The sequence below is a fragment of the Myotis myotis genome, unplaced genomic scaffold (genome assembly GCF_014108235.1).
Source record: "Myotis myotis isolate mMyoMyo1 unplaced genomic scaffold, mMyoMyo1.p scaffold_m19_p_9, whole genome shotgun sequence".
NCBI classification, from domain to species: Eukaryota; Metazoa; Chordata; class Mammalia; order Chiroptera; family Vespertilionidae; genus Myotis; species Myotis myotis.
Window position 1 is genome coordinate 68,201,913 of NW_023416401.1, and position 27,505 is coordinate 68,229,417.

The 27,505-nt window shown below is 39.4% G+C and overlaps 1 protein-coding gene across 4 annotated transcripts in view; it reads left to right on the forward strand.

The window, feature by feature from the left end:
- Positions 1-27,505, forward strand: part of PLCB1 (phospholipase C beta 1) — a 628,875-nt gene that overhangs the window by 524,920 nt on the left and 76,450 nt on the right. For all 4 annotated transcript variants that reach the window (XM_036322262.1, XM_036322263.1, XM_036322264.1 and 1 more), the window contains exons 24-27: positions 5,993-6,125; positions 8,684-8,737; positions 11,272-11,491; positions 14,415-14,595. In XM_036322262.1, the coding sequence (XP_036178155.1) occupies positions 5,993-6,125; positions 8,684-8,737; positions 11,272-11,491; positions 14,415-14,595 (588 nt within the window). The remainder of the gene's footprint in view (positions 1-5,992; positions 6,126-8,683; positions 8,738-11,271; positions 11,492-14,414; positions 14,596-27,505) is intronic.

The following is a 27,505-nucleotide window of genomic DNA, read 5'->3' on the forward strand; positions in this document are numbered from 1 at the left end:
AAAGAAAAGTCATTTCCCACCTCTGAGCACCAGTGCCCTTCATCTTGTCTTGCAGTAATGCACAGTCCTTTGAATGAGGCCACTGAACATAAGGAGCTATGGTTTTCTCGGAAGAAAATTTTATCTAGGACATGGCAGGCACTGGAGACACTATTTTAGCAGCGAAGACGTTTTTAGTAGAATCCTTTTAACTTGTACCTATAAAGGTCATATCTATTTGAAAATTAAAGACTTCATTGCACTGCAAAATATTCCCACATTTGTAATAGTCTAATAAGTTATCTTCATAGAGTAATTTGCAAACCAAATAACTAGGAAAATTGAAAATTCCTCCATGCTTTGGACAATAGATAGTTATTTCATATCATGTGAAAAAATACCTATAATAATAAAAGGGTAGTATGCTAATTAGACCAAATGTCTTCTGGACATCATTCCAGATGTCCTTCCTGATGAAGCCGGGGCCAGAGGGAAGCCAGCCATGTCCCAGGTGCCTGCAGGCAGCTGGAGGAGGGAAGCAGCCCAGGTCCCGGGTGCCGGAGGGAAGCCAGTGCCGGCAGCCAGGGGAAGGAAGGCCTAGTCTTGCATGAATTTTTGTGCATAGGGCCTCTAGTGTGTGTGTGTGTGTGTGTGTGTGTGTGTGCGTGTGTGTACACACACACACACACACACACACATATATATATATATGTGTGTATATATATATATATATATATATATATATATATATATAAATTCAACATATGTATGTTGGAAGTTAAGGAATAATAGAGATTAAAGTTGTTATTCAGGGTAGTGGGTTAGTAAAGTTGTAGAAAGTTGCCTAATCTGAATAACAAAAGCTTTATAATATGTTTAGCTATTTCTCTAAATAAAAAGTCATTTAAAAATAATAAACAAAAGACACAGAAGGCCCAGTAATTTTGCAGATACTGTTAAAATTTTTGTTGTATATCCTGCTAGCATGCTTTCTAGGCACATTTGCTTTCTAACAAGATTTTTTAAATTTCTAATAATGTTTCACAGCCCTAATACTTTAGCATGATTATAGAGATGCCTAATGAGACATCAGTAACACTTTTTAAATTTTATTTTTTAAATATGCCTGTAAAGAGACAAAAGTCACTATCCAATGTATCTATTACAAAATATTATTTGGTAGTAATTTCCAAATGCAATATTTGCTAAAACATGTCAAGATGTGGAGAATAAAAGTAAATATTTACTGAGTGCTTCCTATGTTTCTGGTACTGTTCTAAGCCCTTTAATGTCACAACATAGTTAAGTCTTTAAAAATCCATGTGTCTTAAGCACTACTATTCCCATTTAACAGATGGGAAAAGTGAGGCAGTGAGAGGTTAACTTTATCACCCAGGGCCACACAGCTGGTAAAGAGCAGAGTCAGGATTGAAATCTAAGCAATCTGGCTCCAGAACTCATGTTCTATACCGCCACTTCTCGAAGTTTAATGATTAAATGCTGATCCTTACTCATTGGGTCTGGAGTGGGGCCTGGGGCTCAGAAACTAACAGGCCCAAGCGATGGGAGAATGCTGTCCCAGAGCACTCTGTACAGAGAAGCAAAGGTCTGTACTGCACCACATTGCACCATGCACCTCAGTAACAAAACCAGCTTTCTAGTAACCTTCAGTAAGGACTAACCCTTCATTCACTTCCTGTCCCTGCAGCAGGTTACCTGGATGACTGAGCACAGACTACAAGACCTTTACCTTTGATAGTAATATCTTTTGAACTGAACTTTTTGTTGAATCAAATGTCAAGATTTCCCCCCTTTAAGTCACTGGATATTATAAAAACTAGTTTTTCAATAAGTTAGGTTTCTGTATACAGGTTCTATTTGATCAGATTATACACTGGCTGTTGGCCAAAATACACACACAAATCTCCCAACTCCAAACTTCCAAGTTACAAAGGCTACATTCAGTCACCAAGCATCCATTTCCACCCTTGGGGGAAGTTATGGTCTAAGACAGAGTACAGGCATTCCTCGGAGATATGTTGAGTTGGTTCCAGACCACCACAAAGTGAGTATCGCAGTAAAGCAGGTCATAATTTTTTTTTGCTGGCAAAAGATCTTGCCTTCAGTTTGTAAAAAAACACATCTGTGAAACATAGTAAAGCGAAGGTAAAAATTGAGGTATGCCTGTACCTGACATCCCAACCTTACTCAGCCCTCAAGGCCAACATTTCTGTGCTTGGGAGTTCCCTCTGTTGTCTGTGTGTATGATAGCAGTGCAGGCGTGTGAGTTATCTCCACATTTTTGTACTGGAAAAGGAGAGTTGTTTGATAATACTAACATTTCATTTTTTTTTCAGAGGCCTACTTTTTAAGTTGTCAGACTTAAAAAGTTGTTCTTATCAGTGAGCTTATAGTTTATTTCCTAATTCAGTGTATGGCACCTTGGGGATACCTTCGAAGGAATTTGATTATTTGAAAAGAAAAGGTCCTATGGTCTGGTGTAAATTTCACCAGTAAAATAACCCAAAAGCAAAAATCCAAGGTGATAACCTCATAAGGGCACAGCAATCAACTCAGGAAGGCCTTGGTGGCCATTTAATTTTTCCAGCAAATAAGCTGAGTCTCGTCCATGGTTCAAGAACTTGGTGATAAAATCAAAGATGAGGTTTATTGGTCATTTTTTATTCTCCTTAAATGAAAATCTTCCTCCTCCAATAATAATGTAGCTAAATACTAATTTATCGAAACAATAGCTTCTCCCAGCCCCTGAACTTGAAAGCATCCAATAAAGTAGGAAGAGAGAGTTGGCCTTTTAGGACCTGGCCTTTAGATAACAACACTGTCCCTTTCATTTCTGTGTGGCTTTGGAGATTACAAGGCACTTTCATTGGATGCCCTGGATAAATCTGGACCCCCATCAGAACAAATATACAGTCTCCATTTTTAAAATTTCAATCGACTCTCAAGAGTGGCTTCCGGTTCCTCTGTCTAAAACAGCGATGAGTGCAGACACTTGAATGTTGTCATCCACGCTGTGCGCAATGACATAGAGATTATAAAAGTGTGATTCTCAAAGACAAAGTTTTCCACTCTGCTTTAGACCAGGACTTCTCAAATTTTAAACTGGGGATCTTGTTACACTGCAGATGCAGATATATTAGGTCTGGAGCAGAGCACACAATTCTGCATTTCCAACAAGCTTCCAGGTGATGGCGATGCTGCTGTTCTGTGGAGCATATTTTGAGTAGCAAGGTTTTCAGACTTTATCATGTAGCAGAATCACCTGGATGACTTCTTAAAGCACAGATTGCTGGGCCTCACCTTTAGATTCCTATTCAGTAGGTCTGGGGTAGACCCAAGAATTGCATCTCTAACAAGTATTTGCCAAATGATTTGGCTTACTATGAAACATTCATTCTCACGAGATGAATGCAAAAGGCGGTGTTGGTCTCCGTTCTCTTTGAAGGAATCCATAACTTCTGCCTAAGTGCCAATAGTTTATTTCTGCTGAATTCTTTGGAAACCATAACAGTATTTCTAATAAATTAAAGTTGGCTAGAACAGAAACATATATAAGACATATGAAATGTTCAGCAGAGCTATGGCCTTTAATCTTTAATCTCCTCCTAAATTAACAACTGCAATTATGAGTAAAGCAGTATCTTTATTTTTCATTCATTGATTCATTTATTTAAAGAAAAAATTTTTCTTATTTTAACATAACATTTAGATGGTTTTTAGTTACAGGATTTTGTCATTAACAATATAGCTATTGATTACATGTGAGCAGGAAAATGTGTATTTATTAATTCACTTATTTATTCAATACAATTTTTTTAATACAACTGAGTGTCAGTCACCATGCTGGGCACTATGAACATATATTAGAAGAAAAATCGGATGTTCTCATAGACCTTACAGTCTGGAGGGAGAGACTGACATTAATACAAATTCACACATATTTATATAAACTACAACTGTCACTAATGTTTCAACACAGTGAGACCGTGTGAATGTTGATTGTTTCTTTATATTATGACATGGCTCATGCTGTGTAAAGAATCAGTTGGCTTCATGTCCCAACTGGCTCCAGTTACCCCTGGAGGAACATGCTGGGTACTAATTGCAATAAAAGCCAGAATCATTTTACTTGGTAAATCAAGAAGCTTCCAATGCTGAAGTCAAGAGATGGATTTGTTTATCTGCTTAAAGCTCTCTTCTTCTTCTAACTCCTCCTGATAGGCTTCAAAACATAAAAGTTGTGCTATATTTTATTAGGAAAATGTTCAAACATACACAAACATGGAAAGAATTGTCTACTGAACATCAAATAGCAATTGTCTGGATTCTATACTTAAAATTTAAATGCATTTGTTTATCACATATATATTCATCTATCCATCCCTCTAGCCACTCATTATTTCATGGGTTTTTGTTGTTGTTGTTGTTAATCCTCACCCAAGGATATTTTTTTTCCATTGATTTTTAGAGAGAGTGGAAGGGAGGGGAGAGATAGAGAGCGAGAAACATCCATGTGAAAGAGACACATCAATTGGTTGCCTCCCACATGCTCCCTGACCCGGGCCGGGGATTGAGTCTGCAACCTAGGTATTGCCCTTGACTGAAATCAAACCTGAGACCCTTCAGTCCTCAGGCCCACACTCTATCCACTGAGCCAAATTGGCTAGGACTATTTCATTTTATATTGATGCATTTCAAAGAAGGTTGCAAATACTGGCATATTTCATCCCTAAACACTTCAGAATGAATGTATCAGGATATAGTTTTTAGAAATGAACCAAATCTCTTAGAAATTTGGGGCAGATACATTATCTTATTTTATTCAGCTAATAGAAATTGAAGGTACAAATTATATATGTCTTTGAAGAAGCTCTTTCTTGAGGGAAAGACAAAGCCACACTCACTTCTCACACTTATTCCAATAGACTAGACTTTTGCATGATGAAACCCAGAAAAACTGGTGGCCTTGCCCCTTGCGCATCTGATGTCCAAATAGAGATGCTGTTATCCTAACCACTACATGGAGGGACTACAGTTTTTAGATGTCTTTGGCAAGGACAGCATGACCCAGCATCTCCAACAACTCAGTCACACATTTGGTATTTGCAAGACCCTTTACTTACCATACTAACCACTCAGTTAAGTTCCGTACATTTTAGTGTTCTATGGTGCTGCAAAGTTTTGTTTTGATTTTATTGAATTTATTGGGGTAAAATTGGTTAACAAATTATGCAGGTTCTAGGCATACACTTCTACAATATATCATCTTTTATTGTATTGTGTGCTTATTTTTTTATTGCTTAATCATCACTTTCAATTTTCAAAGGGCAGGATGTACACTTATTCAATTAGCATATCAAATAGCATCTCTTCCTCTGTAAAACTTGTGAAAATGGCCTTTCCAGTTATCCTTTTATTATGACACTTACAGAATATTTTAAAGTCATTTCTGTTCAATTTTTAAATAGGAATAATGTAAATATTACTTTAAAATAAAATTTTGGTTTAAAAAACTCTATTTGTTGTGAAGAAAAAAATGTTGTAATACTTTCAGTTGGCCACTAGAGGGCAGGAGCCCACTTCTGCTGTAGTTAATTTTGCACATTTTTCTCTACTTGTCTAAGCCAAATTCAGTGCAACTGAAATACTAGCTTCTGAACTTGCTTTCCTTGAAATTTGTTTACTTGGATCCTACGAGTCTCTCCATTAAATTGATAAAGTTGACATTTCTAGTTCTTTGGTTTCTGTCATAAATGCCAGTGTTATGTGAAAGGATTTCGTGCTTATTTCACTCAACTCACAAGAAAGAATATTTGGGAAAAAGGCTAGGGAGAAATAAAGTCACAAGAACTGACTTCCACTGATTCCTTGAAGTGAGACAAGGAATTTCGTTTTTTAATTTCAGCTCAAATACAATGCTATCAAATAGTTTAAGAAGGTAATAACAAAACAGTAAGAAATATGGGAAATGAAAGGATGTTTACCATTTTAGCCTGATCCTGGAGAAACACCGTCAGAAGCTCCGAGTGAAGCTGGGACGACTCCAGCAGAAAATGGAGTAAATCACACTACATCCCTGGCACCCAAACCTCCCTCCCAGGCCCTCCACAGCCAACCTGCTCCAGGTAAAACCTCAGAAAAGAGAGCTGTAAAACTTGACAAAGAGCCTCTAGTTTATTCGTGCCACAAAGGAGGTAGCATGATGCAGTTACCTACAGTATCATGTGAGCAAGGGCACATGGACTTAGGAGGATCCAGAAATGTGTGATAAAGGAATGAAGTAATGAGTGAATGAATGAGTGAATGAATGAATGAATGAGTGAGTGAGTGAACAAATGAAGTAATGAGTGAATGAATGAATGAATGAATGCGTGAATGCCAAGAAAGACACCTAAGTGCTCATCTGGCTCTGCTGATGACTTATGAAGCCACAACAAAATATCACCCAGGTTTCTGGTGTCTTTATTTAGTGGTGGATTATGTCTGCTGGCAGTCTCAAAAGATTTAGACTCAAGGGCCAAAGGTTGTTTTACAGGAAGAATGAAATGCATAAAGTTAAAAGTGGCTGTTTTATAAACTTCTTGTAAGCAGCTATGCTTTAGAAGCTCATTCTTAGCTCTTCCTCACTAAGTCAAGGCTCCAACTTACTTTTCAATAACCTTGAGCGCTCCTCAGGTGCCCAGCACTCTGCTAAGCCCTTCATGTGGATTATCTCATTGAACTCTTAGACTCTGCCTAGGAGTGTAGATTCTATGATTGTCCCATTGTCCGGGTGACTAAACTGCAGTTCTGGGGTGACAAGGTGCTTCTCGAAGGTCATATATCCAGGGAAGGGTGATGTACAGACTGGCACAGTCCCCTATGATCCTAAAATACTTGCTTTCAACTTCTGTGCTCCTACCAAAGCTACACTCATGTCTCACTTCTCAGGAAAGTCCTTTGATTTCTATGCAACTGACTTTGACGTATTGTCTGAGACTGCTTTAGGCAACTACAGTGGTACACATGTCCTGTTTCCCCAGGAAATGGTAGGGTTCCCAGGTTAGGCTTCAGTTTGATGTTTCCTTTGCAAAGAGCCTGGGAATAGCATGTACTTAATAACTTTTTGTTGAATTGGTCAATAAACTGAATAAAGGGAGAGGGATTTTTTTCCATGAAAGTGTGGCCTCATGTCTCCTCATGCCAGTGCATGCCACCAATGCACCCAGACTCTTTATTTGGGATGGGAGGAGTATGTCTCATGGCGGAGAATGAGGTTTTGAAAAGAACAAATCATATTAAATGTGTCTGAGATATGACTGGGGCCTATGCTTTCAAGAAGGTTGTTGAGAGCAGTAACAGTAAGACGACTTGATCAGGAACAAGAAGTGATATTTTCAAATGAAGATTTTTATATGGCAAATACAAACTTTTGAGTGCTTGTGGAATATAAATAAGTCATTTAAATATGTGAGTGATAATAGCCTTGTGCTTTGCTTTTTTTAAATTTTGTTTTATTGTTTAAAGTATTACAAAGAGTATTACATGTGTCTCTTTTTTTTTTCTTTTCTCCCTTGGCCTTCCCCTGGCCTCCCCTATTCCCCAGTTGTGCTTTGCTTTGGCTAGTAGAAGAGCATTTAGACTTTTTTTTTGGGGGGGGGGGGGATTTCATGTTTTGAAAAAATTGGACATACAGAATAATTTTTTAAAATGGAACAGACAGCATTACAAAAATGATTTGCACTTCTCTGATGTTAACATCTGTCAGAATCATAGTATGACTCTCAGGCCAGGAAATCAACCTTGGCTCAGCACCCTGAACTGAACGACAGACCTTGTTTGAACTTCACCCACTTCCCACTAATGTCTTTATATGACGATCCCAGGTTCCAACTCAGGATCCCACACTGTGTTTAATGGTCATGTCTCCTTATTTTCCGTTAACCTATGACGGACCTCAGTCTGTCCTGTCTTTCATGACCTTGACACTATTGAAGAGTTCTGGTCAGGTATTTTGCAGAATAGCCCTCCATTTGGACCAGCCTGATGTTTTCTCATGATTAGGCTGAAGTACTACATGTTTGGCAAGGACATCACAGAGGTGATGTCACACCCTTCTCAGTGCAGCATGTCAGGGGAACCTGGTATTGATGTGTCTCCTCCCTGGTGGTGTTGGAGCACTTGGTTCAGGTGATGACTACCAGCTTTCCACTGAAAGTTATGGTTTTCTCCTTCATAGTTAACAGCTAGACTGGGGGAGATACTTTTAGATGATGCAGCTATCCTGTTTCTCCTTAAACATTTACCCAGCGATCTTGGCATCCAATAGAACTTGTCTGCAACAAGTTAGTTAGTGATTAGTGCCAACTTGTCAGCATTTGATTTTTAAAAGACCACTTGTCATTCTTGATTTTTTCCAAAAGGTGGCAGTAGCATTACCTAAATTGAATTTGTTGCTGGTTTTTATTTCAAGTGGAGGGATATACTTTTTCTCTATAAATGGAACATATAGATTCACATTTAATTATGTTTGCGTCAAAGTAACAAAAGGAGAACATTTCTTAGAAGTTTTTGGAATAATTTTCTCCCCAAATTTGTAATTTCTCCATAAAGAGATTTAGACTCAAGGGCCAATCGTTGTTTTATAAGAAGAATAAAATGTAAAAAGTTAAAAATGCCTATTTATTTTATCTTTTTATTTCAGGTTCTGTAAAGGCACCTGCCAAAACAGAAGATCTTATTCATAGTGTTTTAACAGGTAAATACCACCCTTTCCCCTGTTGAAGAAAAGAGGCCAGACATGAATGAGCACATTCTTTATGATTCCATCTACATAAAGTTCAAAAACAAGCAAAACTAACTCATGGTGTTGGAAACACAGATTGGATTATATTTGATGGGGAGCAGGAACCAAAAAGAGGGCCTCTAGCATCTGATGATATTTTTACACCGTTCTGAGTAATGGTTGTTGAAGTATGCTCACTTTGTGAAAGTGTATAGGCCTTTATCTTTACGATTTATATATTTTTAGGCATGTATTTATGTTTCACCAAAATAATACATAAAATAGTCATAGAAAAAATTACTTCAAGAATTTTTTTTAAATATATATGTTTATTTACTTCAGAGAGGAAGGGAGAGGGAGAGAGAGATAGGAACATCAATAATGAGAGAGAATCATTGATCAGCTACCTCCTCCTCCACACCCCTAGTGGGGATGGAGCCTACAACCAGGGCATGTGCCCTGACTGGGAATGGAACCGAGACCTCCTGGTTCATAAGTTGATGCTGAACCACTGAGCCACGCTAGTCAGGCAACAATGTCTTTTTAAAAACATGTTTTAAAGATTTAGTTCCCTGGGTAACAAGTTGACACATACAACAAGAGACAGAAGTGTAAATAGAGCATGATTCCAGTGTTATTTAAAAAATAAATGCATAGAAGAAAGGCCAAGGGTCTGTACAATAAACTAACAGTGATTATCTCTGGATGGCTTGTTGATGAGTGATATTTGACTCTTTATATAAATGAACATTATCTGTATGCTTAAGAGCATATTCAAATTATAACCTTTCATACACAGACTTTTTTTTAAGTGTTTTCTCTGGAATTTTTTTAAACACAGGTTGGAACATCTTGAACCCTGTTGCTACTTGTCATAGCTGATGTGCTGCACACTGTTCTTAAAAAAATGGGATTGAATCTGTCATCAAAAATGCAGCAATTCCTTGGGATTATAAATTATTAATATAATAAGTTACTATGCAATCCTAATGAGTCTATTTGGGCCTGAGGGAAACCATTAAATAAATGTACCTGATTTTCGCACTAGCCTCTTTATCCAAAGGAATCTAATGTCAGGAGACTAGACACATTATAAGAAAGGGAAGCATATTTCAATTGCTTAAAGACCTCAGCATTTAGGAACACCAATTTGTATTCTGATTTCAACATTAATTCACTAGCTATCTCATCTTCTACTCAGGTCTGTTGTTATTCGTGGCATAGGTATGCTATTTCTGAATCTTTTGGCAGTTCTAAATATTTATGATAACGTTTTTTCCCCCTCTCAGAAGCAGAAAGTTCAAATCAAAGAAAGCATGGAAACATGTGAACTATGACTTAATCTAGGTCCAAATAGATGGCAATTCATTGCAGTTCGGACATCGTCAACATTAAGGCACCCACTATTCATGGATGGCTGAGATAAAAATTGCTGGCACACTGTTATACTCCATTGACTATAAGATCCATCTTAATTTCAGAAATGTTAACATATTTTTAAATGCATTTTCTAGAATTGACCAGATATGTCAATAAAATTCAGAATGTCTTAAGGTCAAGTTTCACATTAAATGAATTCCCAGCAGTGGATAAAATATGTAGCCATATAATGGTGCCACTGGGAAAATCACCTTAATGGGCTTTCCTTCACTTTATTGCTTTATACTGGAACACTGATAAATGTACAGGCCTACCACGTCTATACTGTGAATAGTGCCCCTGGCAGAGGGTGCTGTAGAACCTGAACAATCATTAGTGAAGCGTCTACAGGCACACTGCCAGAAACTGCGCTAAACGCTTGGCAGCAATTCTTCTATTTCACCAGCACAGTAATCCTGAAAAGTAGGGAAGCCTTGTGATCCTTAAGGTGGATGCTATTGGTGTCCCGCACAGATCCCCTTTACCCGCCGGCGGACCCATCCTCAAGCTGCAGTGAGCGATGGCTGACAACAGCTCAGAGCTTTTCCTGCTCTTAAAAATTGCTCTCAGCCAAAAGGAAGCTTCCGCTCTAGTAGGCTCTGCCTCCCCCCAGGGACTATCCCAAATATGCAAAATGCTGACCCCCTTGCCTCAAGGTGAGGCCAACTCCGTGGTACAGTTCATACTCCAGAGCGCCCAGTTGGGTCAGGCAGGAGCCAGCCTCCATCTAAGCCCACATCACCTTTAACTGCTTCCCCTTCCCCACCTGCTGCCCTCACTCCCCTCCTGAGAGCCTCCCTCGGGGAATCACATGCACCGGCTTGCTCCTCTTGGGCTCTGTTTCTAGGGAGCCCAAACTTTTAAAAAAAGTTACAAGTGAATAAATTGAGTCTTTGAGAAATTTGGTAACCTTGTCACAAAGTTGGCAAGTGACGGAGCCACCCTGAAACCCACTTAAGCTCGACATCAAAGCTCTGCTCTTAAGCTCGGGTTGGCTAGGATCAGACACACAAGTTGCTGTTACTCCTCTCTACGTCTGTCTTTTCAGTCCTTCCATGTCTGTTAGCTTTTCTGCTCTTTTGTTGCAGAAGTGGAAGCGCAGACTATTGAAGAGCTAAAGCAACAGAAGTCGTTTGTAAAACTTCAAAAGAAGCACTACAAGGAAATGAAAGAGCTGGTTAAGAGACACCACAAGAAAACCACGGACCTTATCAAGGAGCACACTACAAAGTATAATGAAATTCAGAATGACTACCTAAGAAGGAGAGCGGCTTTGGAGAAGACAGCCAGAAAGGATAGTAAGAAAAAGTAAGTTGAATGAGTATGATTTGTTTGATGGCATGAGGAAGAGAGACATTTATGTGGATTTTTTTCCTGTTTTGTACTGTATTTTGCACCTCGACCACTGCAAGATGGAAAGCCAACCCATTCCTTCCATTATGTATCTCTTCTGTCACCTCAGCTTAGTTTTGCTTGTGGACTGAATTTCTTGATGTGACTAAATTCTGAGAATAGATATGCAGGGAGTCCTAGCCTATGAGCCCAGTATCAACTGGCTGACTTCCCATAATACAGCCGCCAACCTAGTGGGTATGAAATTTTTCCATGTACCTAGACCAGGGGTGGGCAAACTTTTTGACTTTTTGACTCGAGGGCCACAATGGGTTCTTAAACTGGACCGGAGGGCCAGAACAAAAGCATGGATGGAGTGTTTGTGTGAACTAATATAAATTCAAAGTAAACATCATTACATAAAAGGGTACGGTCTTTTTTTTTTTTTTTAGTTTTATTCATTTCAAACGGGCCGGATCCGGCCCGCGGGCCGTAGTTTGTCCACGGCTGACCTAGACCCTAGTTGAAGAGATAATTTGTCATACAGAAAGAAGTTTCACCTGTTCTTTGCTGCCCCATCGTTAACCCACAAAGCCTTGTACAGGTAACCCTAGTGTTTGGATCCAGGGGTCCCCACGGCTTCATGCACCCAGACTTGACGTGGAGAGGCATCTCTCACACAATTATTCAACCAGTGTTTATTGAGCACCAACTGTATGCCTGGAGGGCACAGCAGTTAACATGACCTACATAATGCTCATGCACAGTAACTGATGTGGTCATGTGGGAACCATGTGAGCATGTAGCTACCTGTCAGTGAGAGTTGGAGGGCTGTACTACATCCCTTCCACTTCTTTACTGAGTAATCTTATCTTGATGCCAGGTTATAGAGAGAGGTAAGGTGCCTTTTGCAGATCCTTATTGTGAAAACAAGATTTAACATGTGATTAACTTAAAAGCACAATCAAAACCCAGTACTAGGGTTTTAAAAAGCAGCAAAACCTTTACTTCTAAGAACTGGAGCTGCCTCACAAGCCATCTGGGTGAACTTTTGTCACTTCTTCAAGGAAGAAGCTGAAAGCTAATGGCATTAACATTTACCTGCAATTACATAAACAGTTCCAGTAAAGCTTGGCCTAAAACTTCTCCTAAATTCCTATTTTAGTGATATGTACGTAGTCATTTATTTATTCACATATTTATTTACTTATGTCTTATTCTGCAAACTTCCAATAGAGCGTTGAAGTTATTTACAGAAGACGTGTGTAAAAATCTTACAAAAAGCAGAGAAAGAAAAACAACATACACACATACATACACACAGACTGAGTGGTTACCAGTTTTGTAGGCCTGCTGTCCAACACGGGAGTCATTAGCCACAAGTGGCTGTTGAGCCCTTGGAAAGTGGCTCATAGAATTTGAAATGTGCTGTAAGTATAATATAAATACCAGATTTCAAAGACTTTATTTAAAAAGAAAAGAATATGAAATAACTCATTTTTATATGAACCTACCACATTGATTTTCTTATAATTGCATGTTGAAGTGCTAATATTGGGGATGTATTAGGTTATATAAAATATATTATTAAAATTAATTTCACTCATTTCTTTTTACTCTTTAAGGTAGCTACTAAAATTTTTAGATCACATATGTAGAAAAAAATTAACTGTGGCTCATGTTGTATTTCTACTGGATAGCACCAACCATTTAATGCAGTTTCAGTCCTTAAACATTGAATATAGCTCTTATCTTCTGAGAAAAGGAAATATGGGTTAGACAATTCTCCTCATCTGATTAAAGGAAACTTGCTTGCTTTTCCAAGAGAGACAAACATGTTCCTGGTATTAAATTATAGAAGAATTCATCTCATGGATCTTAAACAGGCAACATTAGGCAATGGGGGATATTTTCAACTCTGCTTTTACAAAAGATGCAGAAGCCTTGTTCCCTTGGTTATTTTCTAATACTTCCCCTCAACACACAGATGGAAGTTCCTAAGCATCTAGGATCAAAGGACACATCAGGAGAGCCTCCTTTTAAAAGGCAAAGCCACTGAGGCCTGATCATGTCTGCCACCTCCCAGCCTCCTTCATACATCTTAAACTTCTGAAAATAACTCAGCAATGAATGGATATAATATTCTTTAGATTTGTTTTTTATTCATATATCCATCATCTCAACTGAGCTGTCCACATAATGTGTCGAGCAGATCATATAAGGATAGTTTCTCTCCAGACACTGGCATGCATGATTCTGTGCTGTAATTGTTTGTTCTTTTATAAGCCTCACCTGAGGATATTATTTCTATTGATTTTTAGAGAGAGTAGAATGGAGAAAGGAGGGGGAAAGAGAGAGAGGAAAAAAAACACACATTGATGTGAGAGAGAGACACTGATTGGTTGCCTCCCCAACTGGGACCAGGGATCAAACCTGCAAATGAGGTACATGCTCTTGACCTGGAATCAAACCTATGACCCTTTGGTCTAAGGGCCAATGCTCTAACCACTGAGCAACCAACCAGGGTTCGTTGCTGTTCTTAAGACCTTGCTTTCCCCCAGGTGTCTGTCCTCAGGTGAGCAGCACTGCAGTACCCTCCCCTCGCAGTATCCTTAGGCACAGTGTGTCAGTGAACCTTGGCTTCCTCAGATGTTAACTGGAGGTAGTCATTCTCCTCATTGCATTGTTGTGAAAGCCTTTTGTAGTGTAGAAAGTGCCTGGCACATATTGAGTGGTCACAAATGTCTTGTCCTCGGCACTTCAGCCTGTACTTGAGGTGGATTATCGAAATATTTATTTCCAAACACAGTGCTCTCTCTAGGAGGAAACCTGGTGAACCACTACCCTCCACCGTACTGTGACCTGCATGTTTTGTGAGTTAAGTTCTGTGTCTTCGCAGATCGGAACCCAGCAGCCCTGACCACGGCTCATCAACCATTGAGCAAGATCTGGCTGCTCTGGATGCCGAAATGACCCAGAAGTTAATAGACTTGAAGGACAAGCAACAACAGCAACTGCTTAATCTTCGACAAGAACAGTATTATAGTGAAAAATACCAGAAGCGAGAACACATTAAACTGGTAAGCCCAAGAAACATGGTTTATGTTTGTATGGCTGGAACCCTATTTTCTATAGAAAACTTTTGATGAAAACTTTGAATAAATTAAAGTTAGACTGCGGCAGATGTGGCTGCGCCTTCCTGCTGCTTCCTTCCCCAATAATATTATTTTGATGCCAGGTTATTGAGAGAGGGAAGATATGTTTTTCCAGGTTATAGAGAGAGGTAAGATATGTTTTTCAGATCCATATAATGACATATGACTTAACACATGATTAACTTACAAAAAATAAAAACCCAGAACCTGGGTTTTTTAAAGCAGAAAATCATCATTTCTTAGAACTGGACATGTCTAGTGTTCACCATACTAATATTTTATAATTCCCTTCTTCCAGCATCTTTACCAAGCTCCTCTCTGCTCCCGAATGAGGCTATGTGTTATTGCTTTTATTTTCACTGACTTATTTGGGTGTTATAATATTTTTTTGAGATTTTACAATCTTACAAAGAACTGGAAAACACTTTAAAAAGATTAAGACCATGCTGCTAATAAATGTTCACTTTCATTGTAACTCTGGGCTTCTCAAGAACGAAAAACAATTATACAGCCTACTAAATGGTAAGCATGGAGTGTTGCCTACCCAATTGCTCAGGCTCCCAATGAAATAAAATGCCATCGTCTCTGTTAATGATCAGTTTTATCTTCCAAAATGTTGATGCCTTGACACATAGTAGGGACATGAAAAATATTTGGTGATAGGTAAATTAAATGAATCAATCAACTAGCCTTGGAACAAGCTTGTGCCCCAAACAAAACAAACGAGTTAGCTTTATAGAAATTAGTGTCCCCAGAGGAAATGGGTTCTGAGAGGTGTTTGTATGACCTGTCCATTTCCTTGTTGAAGGTGGGTCCATGTAAGTGAGTTCTGAGGCAGTTTCTGTTGGCAGGTTGGCTATCCATGGGCGGTGTAGCCAGGATAAAGTGCAATTCTGTTGTTCGATTACTGATTCCCAATGGCAATATGCCAGTGAGTAGGTCTAAATCGCAGGAGGAGCTAGTCAAAATCAGAACTCACTTGGTCAATTATTGTCAACTTCAGCCTGTGTCAGAATTACCTAGAGCAGTGGTCGGCAAACTGCGGCTCAGCAAACTGCGGCTCGTGAGCCACATGTGGCTCTTTGGTCCCTTGAGTGTGGCTCTGCCACAAAATACCAACTTCTGCACATGGGCCACGAAGTTTCAATCACACTGTACGTGCGCCTGCACATGGTATTTTGTGGAAGAGCCACACTGAAGGGGCCAATGAGCCGCATGTGGCTCACGAGCCACGGTTTGCCAACCACGGACCTAGAGGGCTTGTTAGAGCAGATCGCTGGGTCCCAGCCTGAGTTCCCGATTCCACAGACTGGAACTCTCAAAGGGCCTCTGGTGCTGATGCTCCTGGTCTAGGGACCACACTTGGAGACACAGGATTTGTCTTTTATGAGCTTCGCATGATTTTGATGGGCCCCCTTGTTTATGAACCATTAAGCTAAGACCTGAACCGTGGTGCAGCAGTTGAGTTTGATATAGGGAAGGGATTGCCCGGGACAGAACCCGAGAAAGTCAAAGTGAAGTTTAATGGGAGATAATGGCTTTGGGACACACTGCAAACACTACCATCTGGCTTTCTCTAGTGCAGCATCCCTAGTACTCCAGAAAATAGTAATAACATAATTACTGTGTATTGGGCACCCACCATGGGGCTATGCACTGTGCTAAGCCATTTATAGGAACTGCCCAATTTAACCCTCATTGTAACCACTGGGTTTTGGTACTACTGTAAGCCCATTTAGCAGATTAAAAATCTTACCGAGAAATGTAGTGACTTTCCCAAGGTTTCACAACTAGAAAGTGGTGCAGTTGGGATTTGAACCTTGATCTGCTGACTCTAGACTAGAACTCCTGCTTTAAACCATAGTGCAGGTGCCTCCACTAATTCAGATGCCAAGCCAACGTTATGATAATGACCTCAAATCTATGTATCGACTTGTGAGTACACGGCCAACTCCTTCATTAGGATGATTGGATACCGTGCCACTCTCTCTTTTTCTCTTCTTTTAAAAAGGTATTTTATATTTTACTTTTAGAGAGAGAGGAACAGAGAGGGAGAGAGAGAGAAATATTGATGTAAGAGCAAAACATTGATTGGCTGCCTCCTGCATGCCCCATTCAGGGAACTGAGCTGCAACCTGGCCATTGTGCCCTGAACGGGAATCAAACTGGCAACCTTTCAATGCATGGATGACACCCAACCAGCTGAGCCCACTGGCCAGGGCTCTCTTTTTTATTTAACAGATTTATTTCACAGACCATGCAATTCACTCACTTAAAGTGTACAGTTCAATGGTTTTTAAATTGTGGATTTGGAGCTCAGATAAAGCCCCAAACACTGTGGGTCTTTGGACACACACATATGGGCCTTTGTTAAGAGGGCTCAGCCCAAAGACCGTGGATTTAACAGGGGTCCTCAAACTTTTTAAACAGGGGGCCAGTTCACTGTCCCTCAGACCGTTGGAGGGCTGGACTATAGTTTAAAAAAAAAACTAGTCGGCTGCTAAGCAACAGGCAGCGGCGGCAAAAACACCCGGCGAGCTGGATAAATGTTTTGGCCCACGGGCCGTAGTTTGAGGACCCCTGATTTAGAACCAAAGTTTATTTTAGAGCTATTGGGGAGCATCCGCAATATACACGTCATGCCTTCTAGCTGATGTGTGTATCAGAACTTTCGGTCAACTCCATTTCTGTTGGAAAATCTTTTTAGTGAAAGTCATGCAGAACTGTCAATTCTATCTTTGGTTGTGGTTCTGAATTATGACTAGGCTTTTAGGCTAAATTAGACAAACGGAAGTGTAATTAAAAAGTCAGTAGGCCCCAGGTAAAAAGGAGTATTAGGGTGATGAGAAAAATTAAAACAAGATATTTTATCTTCCAAAATTGCTTTGGGAATTAAATACACATGTATCTTTGTTAAGGCTTTTCAAATGCCAGCACCCACAGTTCAAGGATCTAGAAAGAAACCATGGCATCGGTAAGCTACCTGCTAAATATTCATAAAAAAGTAAATGTTTACAAAATGCTCTGGTAGACACTGGAGATAAAGATGAAGACATGGTCACCACACACTGAGAGAACATATATTACAAACAGTTATATTACCAGGTGAATAAATGAAATAATAGAGGTCTCAACAAATTGATATGAAAATGCACTTGTGAGAACTGTTTGTCTAACTGTATACACTGATAAACACCAGGGGACTATTTTAAGAAATTGTTCATATTATCAGGGAGGTGTAAAATGCGCACCACGTGACATAGACTATACCTTCAAAGGATTTTTTATGCATGCCCACATAAGGATCTTCATCTTTAAAGTTCTATATCCAAATAGCTCTGCAGTCTGGTTACTTCAAGTGAAGTCCCCTACTCACCTGGCGCCACCTGCTAAATCACAATTTGCATTTTAAGAGGAGTCCCAGGTGACCTGTTACACATTCAAGTTGAAGAAGCGCAGTTCTAGAGCTATCTACCCTTACCTTTGCTCAACAAGACTAGAATGAGCCTAAAATTTATTTTAGTTGAATTGGGAAATAGAACTTCTGACTACTGACAGCTGATCATCAAGCTGGATGAGTATCTATTGGTGCCCAAGTCACAGATCCTATGGAAATTGCTCCTGTGATTTCCGGCCTAAATTCACAATAAAAGAAAATGGTTACTTTCAGGTGGAGGTGAGTGAAAATGAAGACATAAGTTTCTCAACCTTATTTAAGTTCCTGTGCTCCCTAAAATCTTTCCACAGAAATTATGAGGATCTGTGGACGCCAATTAAGGACCCCTGTACCAAGGAAGAGCTATACAGGAATTGGCTGTAACTTGTTTATCTTTTTTCATCAGCTGCCAAAGGTTGACCCTGAGTTTTGCCCATTCAGTCAGGGTTAGATTTTAATTTTGAAGTGACTTTGCTAAGTGGAGGAAATCCTGAGGGGATCTCCCTGAGGATTTCTCCATCACTCTCAATCAGCCACAGCGTCAGAATTCAAGGCTTGACACCCTCAGCATAGTGAGAGGGGCTTTTGTGGTGATGTCCATGGGCTGCTCCTCCGTCTCAGCAGTGCCTGGCCTGACATTTTGTTTTCTCATTTCTTCCTTCTTGGGAGCTTTAAGGAACTATTTCCTCGCTTTCTCTCAGTCATCACTCTCTATTCGGTGCAGAGGCTTGTTTAGTTTTGCTTTGCATCCCGCCTTTTCTCCTCTGTTGTACTTTTAAGTCTCCCACGTGTTCTAATCCCATTCATGTCTTCCTTCCTCCCTTCACATCAACATTAATGGCCCATGATCTTCTCATGCATCCTCCTGCCTGTCCCAAAAGCAATCATTTGTGGCTCCAAACCCACACTAGTGCCCATCCACCTGAGTTCCCCAGTTCCCTGCCAGTCCAGGTGTTTCACAGTGAAAGCTCGGGGTAGTGAAAGCTCTGGGTGAATGTTGATCAGCTGTGAATAGATGACACATCGGGATGAGAGTGGTGATGAGTGCAGGTCTTGTCTCAAATCTCATCATTTCTGGCCAATGCTCCCGCACTGGGTAGCTGTACTTCCTCATTTGTCCATTGAAGATAAAAATAATCCTCACTTCATTAAACTATAAGAAGCAATAATGAGGTAATGTACAGAAAACATTGTTTTAAGTGCAAGTTCCCCGCATCCCCCGCAATACATCGGCTGCCTCCTGCATGCCCCCCACTGGGGGTGGAGCCCGCAATCCGGGCATGTGCCCTTGGCCGGAATCAAACCTAGGACCCTTCAGTCCACAGGCTGATGCTCTATCCACTGAGCCAAACCAGCTAGGCCTGTATTGCATTTTCTGACATCCTGCTACAGCCTGAGCGGGCTCATCCTCTTCCTTTTAATGATTTCTATCAGCACCATTTGCTGTTGCTGCCTGTCTGGGAGCCAATCTTGAATGATTTCCCTTCTGTGGCTGCCCGGCTGAAGTCTATGAACCAGGAGGAATTGCAGTGTCAGGAAGTATTGCTACACTAGTTGTGCTAGTGTTTTCTGTCTTCCTCCAACAGTCTGACTTGAACATAATGTCATTTGTCTTGGGAAATAACAATATAATTTTCCCCAAAACTTTACATTCTCTGCCAAGGAGGAAATGACAAATAAATAAAAGACTTTATTAATGAAATAAGGAATGAAATAATTGTCAAAATGTGTTCTTATGTTTCAGTTTTCCTGATCATCATTGGGTAACCCTAATGGAGTTGCTATTTTTCTTTTCATGTCTGTGTATATGTATTTACACATATATATGTATACGTATATGTATATAGCTACATATGTATGTAGCTATATACACATCTATAGTATATATTTACACACATACACATATATGTATGTATACATATATGTTTACATATACACATATTTCTTACTGTATATATAATTAGAAATGGTATTTATATAGTTAGAAATTATATTAATCTTCAATTGCATTCCTTTAATTATGAGCAAATATAAGCATATATATATTTATATATATGTATATATATATTCACACACACACATATACATACTTATAAGGATGGGCAAAAGTAGGTTTACAGTTGTCAGTATGCAAAACACAGTTTATACTTGTATTATTAACTGCTGTATTATTTTTCATATAATCTACTGCAAACCTACTTTTTTCCACCCCTGTACATACAAATGTATGCATATATATAGTTCTCGCTGTGTATATTTACATAAAATACATATATATTTACATATATACATATATTTCATATATGATGTTAAAAATTATATTATATATTACATTATGTTATATTTAATATTTATATATTACTTATATTATACTAGAGGCCCAGTGCATGAAATTCATGCCTGGGGGTGGGGTGCGGGGTTCCCTCAGCCCAGTCTGCACCCTCTCCAATATGGGACATCCCTCTCGCAATCCAGGACCACTGGCTCCTAACCGCTCACTGCCTGCCTGCCTAATCGCCCCTAACCGCCTCTGCCTCAACCCCCTCCACTGTGGCTTTGTCCGGAAGGACATCCGGAAGATGTCTGGAAGACATCTGGTCTATCCGGTCTAATTAGCATATTACCCCTTTATTAGTATACAATATACAAGTATTACATGTATAGTTAAAAATGATAACTACATGGTTATAAATTGTATTAATTTTAAATCATATTGCTTTAATTATGAGAAAAAATAAGCATATTTATGTGTGTTTTGGCCATTTGTATTCCTTTCTCCCACAAACTGCCTATTCACATCCATTGCCTATTTTTCTGTTGGATTGTCTTCTGTTTTTTTCACCCACAGAGTTCATACTGTATCTTTTCATTTATTATTTTAGGAAATTGGGCAAGTTAGAAAGTATAAAGTATGCTTATATAATTCATTCACCCATTTAAAATTATTGAATGCCTACTCTGGTCCTCATACTGATGAAGGGATTCTGTGTGGACCGAATGTCCTTAAATGTGCTCCTGCCAAGGGGCTTACAGTGGTTAGGGGTACAATTTGTGGACTGAAACCTACTTATACCCACCTTTATGAGTCACTGTTGTTGCATAAGAAACACCTTAAAATTTATTGGCTTAAAACAGTAACCATTTTCAGGGGTGTGGAACGTCCAGCTCAAGGGCCATATAAGGTCCGCCAAATCATTTGTGCTGGCCCTGTCAAGGCATTAGGGGTGAGTTAATTAAATGTGTGACCAAATATAGCAGGCTAATTTTTAAGATGATAAATGTTTGTATGGCCCAGGAATAATGTTATAAATATCCAAATGGCCCTTGGCAGAAAAAAAGGTTCCCCACCCCTGAAGCTCTTGATTCTGTGCAGCAATTGAAGTTTAACTCAACTGGACGGTTCTTCTGGTGTTGGCTGAGCTCACTTATGTGTCTTTGGTTCAGCTGCCAGTCACTTAGGGCCTCTACTTCTGGAGGTTGGCTGACCACCAGTTGGGTCAGCACAGATGACTGATCCACATCTCTCATCATCCCACAGGAAGGCATCCAGCTGAGAACGAGTGGAAGAGAGCGAGGTCTCTAAAGAGGTCTTGTTTCTTCTTCCTTCTTTGACCAAAACAAGTCATAGGACTTGCCCACATCCAAGAGATAGGCAAATCTCTCATTTAGGGGACCTGCAAGTTATATTGCAAAGAACATAGATACAGAGAGCTGTGGAGAATCAGGGCCTTTTTAAAAAAAAAAATTATTCATCTACACATAGCCCTCATCATTTGGAAATGAGATTCAATAAAACCATCCATGGAAACTTAACACAGGGCCTTGAACATGGGCAGCATTCCTTACCAAAGGACACTTCACACACGGGTTAGAGTGAGTAGACATAACTTCCATTTTTAGTTACGTAACTTTAGCTAAAACCATTCACTTAGGTGTCTGCATTCTCATTTGTAAAATAAAAAAAGTCTGTACAACAATGTCTGTAAAGTTTCCCTCTGACTGTCATGCTAGTTTTACTTAAGTCATTGAACCCAGAAATGATCCAGATCTCTGACCTTTCAAAATAATAATTAGGGATTTCAGCTTAAAGCAATAAACATTTCAACTTGGGTTTTTCTCTTGTGTGTGTGCACAATATAAATCTTAATATATTTTTATGTGCTAATTGTTGACTATTTAGGTGAGATTAAAGGGGAAAAGTTCAGTAAACAGAACCATCCCCAAAGGCTAAGGAAATAATAGTTTTGACTTGTATCGACTTACAGAAGCTTAGGGAACGGAAGAGATTCTGCTGAAAGGAAAATTCCAAAATAGAATCCACAAGTCAGATAATTTAGTTTGTGCCCTCTGGAACTACAGCCCTCACTGCATCCCATCTGGCAAGTGGAGGGTGCTGAAATGATATATTTTGCATTAAGGAAAAAATAGCTGGCATGCTGTGGCATTTATCTTCATGGGCAGCTCTTCTGGGTCTAGCTTCCAAATGGACTGTTGAAATATTAAACCCTTGATTTATTGCTATTTTAGTTATAAGCCACAGGATAAATCATGTATCTTTTAGCCATGTCTCCTGTCATAATTATTTGAAAAGCTCCAGTTTGAGTACTTTTGTCACTTTCCCATCTGACTGGTGGGTAATAATTACTATTTTACTCATTCTCAATTAAATGGCCTTGGCATCTTTTAGAATTCGGAAGGCTTATCCTAAAATTTTAGTGGTTTTGGTTTTCTTCAATTGGTTTAATGAGATATAATAATCTCATGGGGCTTGATCAGATGCAAACACTTTCTCATTTTCTTCTATTTTAATCAAGAAATCTATAATTGCGCCCTGGCTAGTGTGGCTCAGTTGTTTGGGCATTGTCCCATGCACAGAGAGGCTGCCAGTTCTATTTGTGGTCAGGGTTTATGCCTGGGTTGCAGGCTGGATACCGGGTGGGGGGCGGGGGACGCGGGCGGGGCATGCAGAAGGCAGCCTATTGATATCTTGTTCTCACACCAATGTTTCTCACTCCCTCTTCTGTCCTCTCTCGCAAAAAATCAACAAAAATATTTTAAAAAATAAATCCATAATTGCACTGTTTGTGACAAAACACCAACTTTTCGATAACTCTTGCAAGTACCTTCATTAGTATTTAGATTTATAAAGGGATAATACTTTGCTCTATTCTAAATTTTTACTTAAAACTGTGTAAGAATTATTTTCAGTGTAAGTACTTTTATCATAAAAGTTGCCTTTATCAATAAAATAAATATCTCATGGCCATAAATACTTACTTTTTATCATTTCAGGATATCTTAAACCATTATTGAATTCTAAAAAAACTTATAGCCATAGAATAATATAATTTTACAACTTATTAAAGGAATTTTAGTGCTGATTTAGATGTTATATTTTACTGATGAGGAAATTCAGAGAATTGAGATGGCAAAACCCAAGCATCATCTAGGCTGATAAAATGAGATGAAACAACCAGAACTCTTTTTATCAAATTTCTTGATTTTTAAAAAAACATTTGAAGATATTTCCAGTTGATAGCCTCGTAAAAGAATATAAAAAATATCATTCAATGGGGTATGTTACATTGATCCATTTATATTTCCCAGAAAACGAAAAAAGCTGACATTTACCTCGGCAAAATTTAAATGTGAAAAATAATTTTAAATGTTATACATGCATTGAGCCAATTTATTGACATTGATTAGGAGTCTTTTTCACTTTATTTCTTTGCACAGCGAGAATAAGAAAATTCAAGGACCTTTGAAACATTTAGATTCAAATAAGCTATAAATTTTGTTTAGCTATAGAAATAAAAAAAAATCATTAAGTATGAAAGAATATCTCAGAGAATGATTAAGATAATTGCCCTTTTGATCTAAGAATTTCTCTTCCTCCTGAAAAGAGAAGAGAGAACGCCAGCTCCACATGGACAGGGCCTGTCTGTGGCTTCAAAGTTGGACCATCCACCCTAGTCCAGTGTCTAGTGCTGCCTAGGTATTCAGTAAACACTGGTTGATGAATGAATATTTCTCAAGTTAAATGGCCAGGGTACACCCCAGTATAAACATCTGCTTTGCTTTTAAATTGTCAGTAATACATTTATTTATAGGTCATTACTTAGTTTAAAAGAATCATAAATTCTTTGTAGAAGAAAAACAAACAATTTATAGTGAAAATTCAGCACTTGGTAAATGAGTGCTTTGACTAGGAAAAAAAGAAGATAGATTCTCTAGAGAGTAGAAGAACAGGAAGGAAGATTGAGTTGTGTCTGAAGTGTGGACATTTAATACTTGACTTTTTGCCCATTTTCCAAAATTATCCTTCTTAGAAGAGACTTCAAAGATTCCAATTTCTGTCCACATTTCTTTTATCCCTTTTGAGCTAGAGTCAAGAAATTACTTTCCCTCCATCGAAACCATTCTCTCACCGTCAAATGACCAAACCAAGCGAAATTCAGCGTGGATTGGAGAACAAACATGAAATTATATTCCCCTGTGGATTTTCTTTTTCATTCCTTAAAAGGTTTGGAACATTTAACTAGGAGAGTTGTTATGAGTGGTAAATAAACAAGCAAAATTACTGAAATGTGTCTACTTCTTTGGGCCAGGAAAAAATCGTATTAAAAGTTAAAATTAGATGTTGTTTACTGCATTTCAGTTTACCACGTACCCTCTTGTTTTCTTAGGAATTTTAAACTAATTTTTTTTCTTTTCTATCTTCAGTGAGTTTGTTGGCTAACACATGGTTGACAGAGTCTTTGAGTAGAGCCTGTCTGTTAAATACACCAAAAGTGAGAGTCCTCCTAAGTTAGTTAAAAAGCATTTTAGTTATTATATGAAAAATTACTCTTCTGGGTCCTATTTTCACATTTCATACAATACAAACTCTGAGCACGAAACTCAGAGGTTCCTTCATCTTATTTGGGGGTTTAAGTAATGAAATTTTTTATTTCTGTTTTTGTTTTTCTTTTTTTCTTTTCTTTTTGGTCAGGGTTCTCTTGGTTGCAATTGAAAGAAACTTGTGTTAGACTAAGTCCCAAGAAAGGGCCAATAAGTTAGTAATGGAAAAGGTTTTGTAATCTTAAAGCAGAACCAGGTGAGTTCTGGAAGCTGGAGTGGGTGAGATGGTGGGATTGAAGAGTATGGGGTGGAGCATTGAACCTTTGGAAGCAGCAATTACTCTTCCGTTTTAGGGATAGAAGTGAAAGGAAGTTCAGAGATGGAACAAAATTTCAGGGTTCTGGGAGGATGAGGAAAAGATAATGTGTTTATTTAAAAATATATTTTATTGCTTTTTTACAAAGAGGAAGGGAGAGGGATAGTTAGAAACATCAATGAGAGAGAAACATCAATCAGCCGCCTCCTGCACACTCCCTACTGGGGATATGCCAGCAACCAAGGCACATGCCCTGACCAGAACTGAACCTGGGACCCTTCAGTCCACAGGCCGATGCTCTATCCACTGAGTCAAACCAGTGAGGGCAAGATAATATGTTTTAATGCAAAGGGAATGTGTCTGGTGCAGAAGAAAGGTTGAGAGGAGAAAATGAGATGGTAAATTAGGTCTGGCCATAGGTGGGAGAAAACAGGATGGAAAATACAGGCAAGAATCTTTCTCTTGGAAGGAATGGTGAGGAAACCAAGTTAAGAATAGACAATGTAGCCAGGGGTCCTCAAACCACGGCCCGCGAGCCACGTGCAAATACAAATATTGTATTTGTTCCCGTTTTGTTTTTTTACTTCAAAATAAGATATGTGCAGTGTGCATAGGAATTTGTTCATAGTTTTTTTTTAAATTATAGTCCGGCCCTCCAACGGTCTGAGTGACAGTGAACTGGCCCCCTGTTCAAAAAGTTTGAGGACCCCTGATAGTCTATTGGGCTTGCACGTGTGTTTGCCCTCTCAGCTTTCACAGCAACCCCAAGAGGGAAACATTGTCTCTGTGTCACAAGTGAGGAAGCTGAGTTTGGGGCAATGAAGAGAATGAAAGTCAAATTCCAAAGACCTTTTGAGGCAGAGAAGAGGGAACTTGAGAAGGGTGTCTTAGTTAGGGCTGTTAAAACAAATCACCGTAGACTGAGTGGCTTAAACAACAGAGAATTATTTCTCACAGTTCTGAAGGCTGAAAGTCCAAGATTAAGGCACCTGCACATTTGGTGTCTCGTGAGAGCCACTTCCTGGTTCATAGACGGCTGTCTTCTCACAGTGTCCTCACGTGGCTGAAGGGGCTAGGGACCTCTCTGGGGTCTCTTTTGTAAGAGTGCTATTCCCATTCATGAAGGCTCCACCTTCGTGACCTAATTACCACCCAAAGTTCCCATCTCCTAATACCACTACATTGGAGGTGAGGATTTCAATATGAAAGTGAGAGTGGGGGACACCAGCATTCAGTCCTCAACAGAGGGCTTCTTCTAAATCATCTCCATCGTCCTCAATAATCTATTCTAGCCAGTACTTCTCAACCTGTACCTTGCACAAGTATCTCCTAGGAATCTTGTTAAGATACAGATTTTAATTTCAAGTTTACCTGGGGTAGGGCCTGAGAATTTGCATTTCTAACATGACCGTTGGCAACTCTAGTGGTGCTGGTCCATGGACCACAGTTTGAGTAGCAAGACCTTGAAAGCCAGGACATTGCCTCACAGTCTCCAGGATGGTGCCTGGGGTTTAGTAAACACTTGGTAAATGTTGGATTGTGGCTAAATTGAATAGTTTAGGCTAAAGTGTGTGTTCTGGGAGCAAGAGAAGTGGGCACTAGTTCTGAGAAGAGCAAAGAGCAGTGTGATAATCTGAGGGAGGGGCAAAGAGGAAGGCCACGGGTTTCCCAAGATGGGGAACTGCTATGGAGCCTTGAGGGGGTGTGGTGCTGGCAGTTGTGTGGCGGCTAAAACCAAATCAAAATAAAAGGCTGAACTGAGTGGGCAGAGGGCTGTAAGATCTCAGGCTCAGTGGTTGTGTTGACTGGTCACTGATGTTGTTATGGCAAGAGGTGGAAGGGAATGTGAGCAGACGCTGGCAGAATCAAGAAGATAGAATACATTGGAGTCAAATGAATGATAGAGATGGCAACATGGGAGCAGAAGTATGAAACCACAGAATTCAAAAGCACTGCTTGGAGCACTGCAACAGTCTGTAGAATGTGGACAAGGCCACCCAAACCCCCCAAATCTGGCAACGTGTCCAAATCATCAGAGGGTATTTTGAAAACATTGATTCCTCCCCCCAGATATTTGGAGTCCATAAGCCTAGGAACAGGCTCTGGAACCTGTATTTTTAAGAAGTTGCCCAAGTTTTCTGATGTTGCAGCCATGGTTGGGGATCCCTGGATGATGCTCTGTAATTCCTTGGGGAGAATGGGAGACAAGAAAGGTCCCTGGGGAAGGAGATGTGCTGAGTATT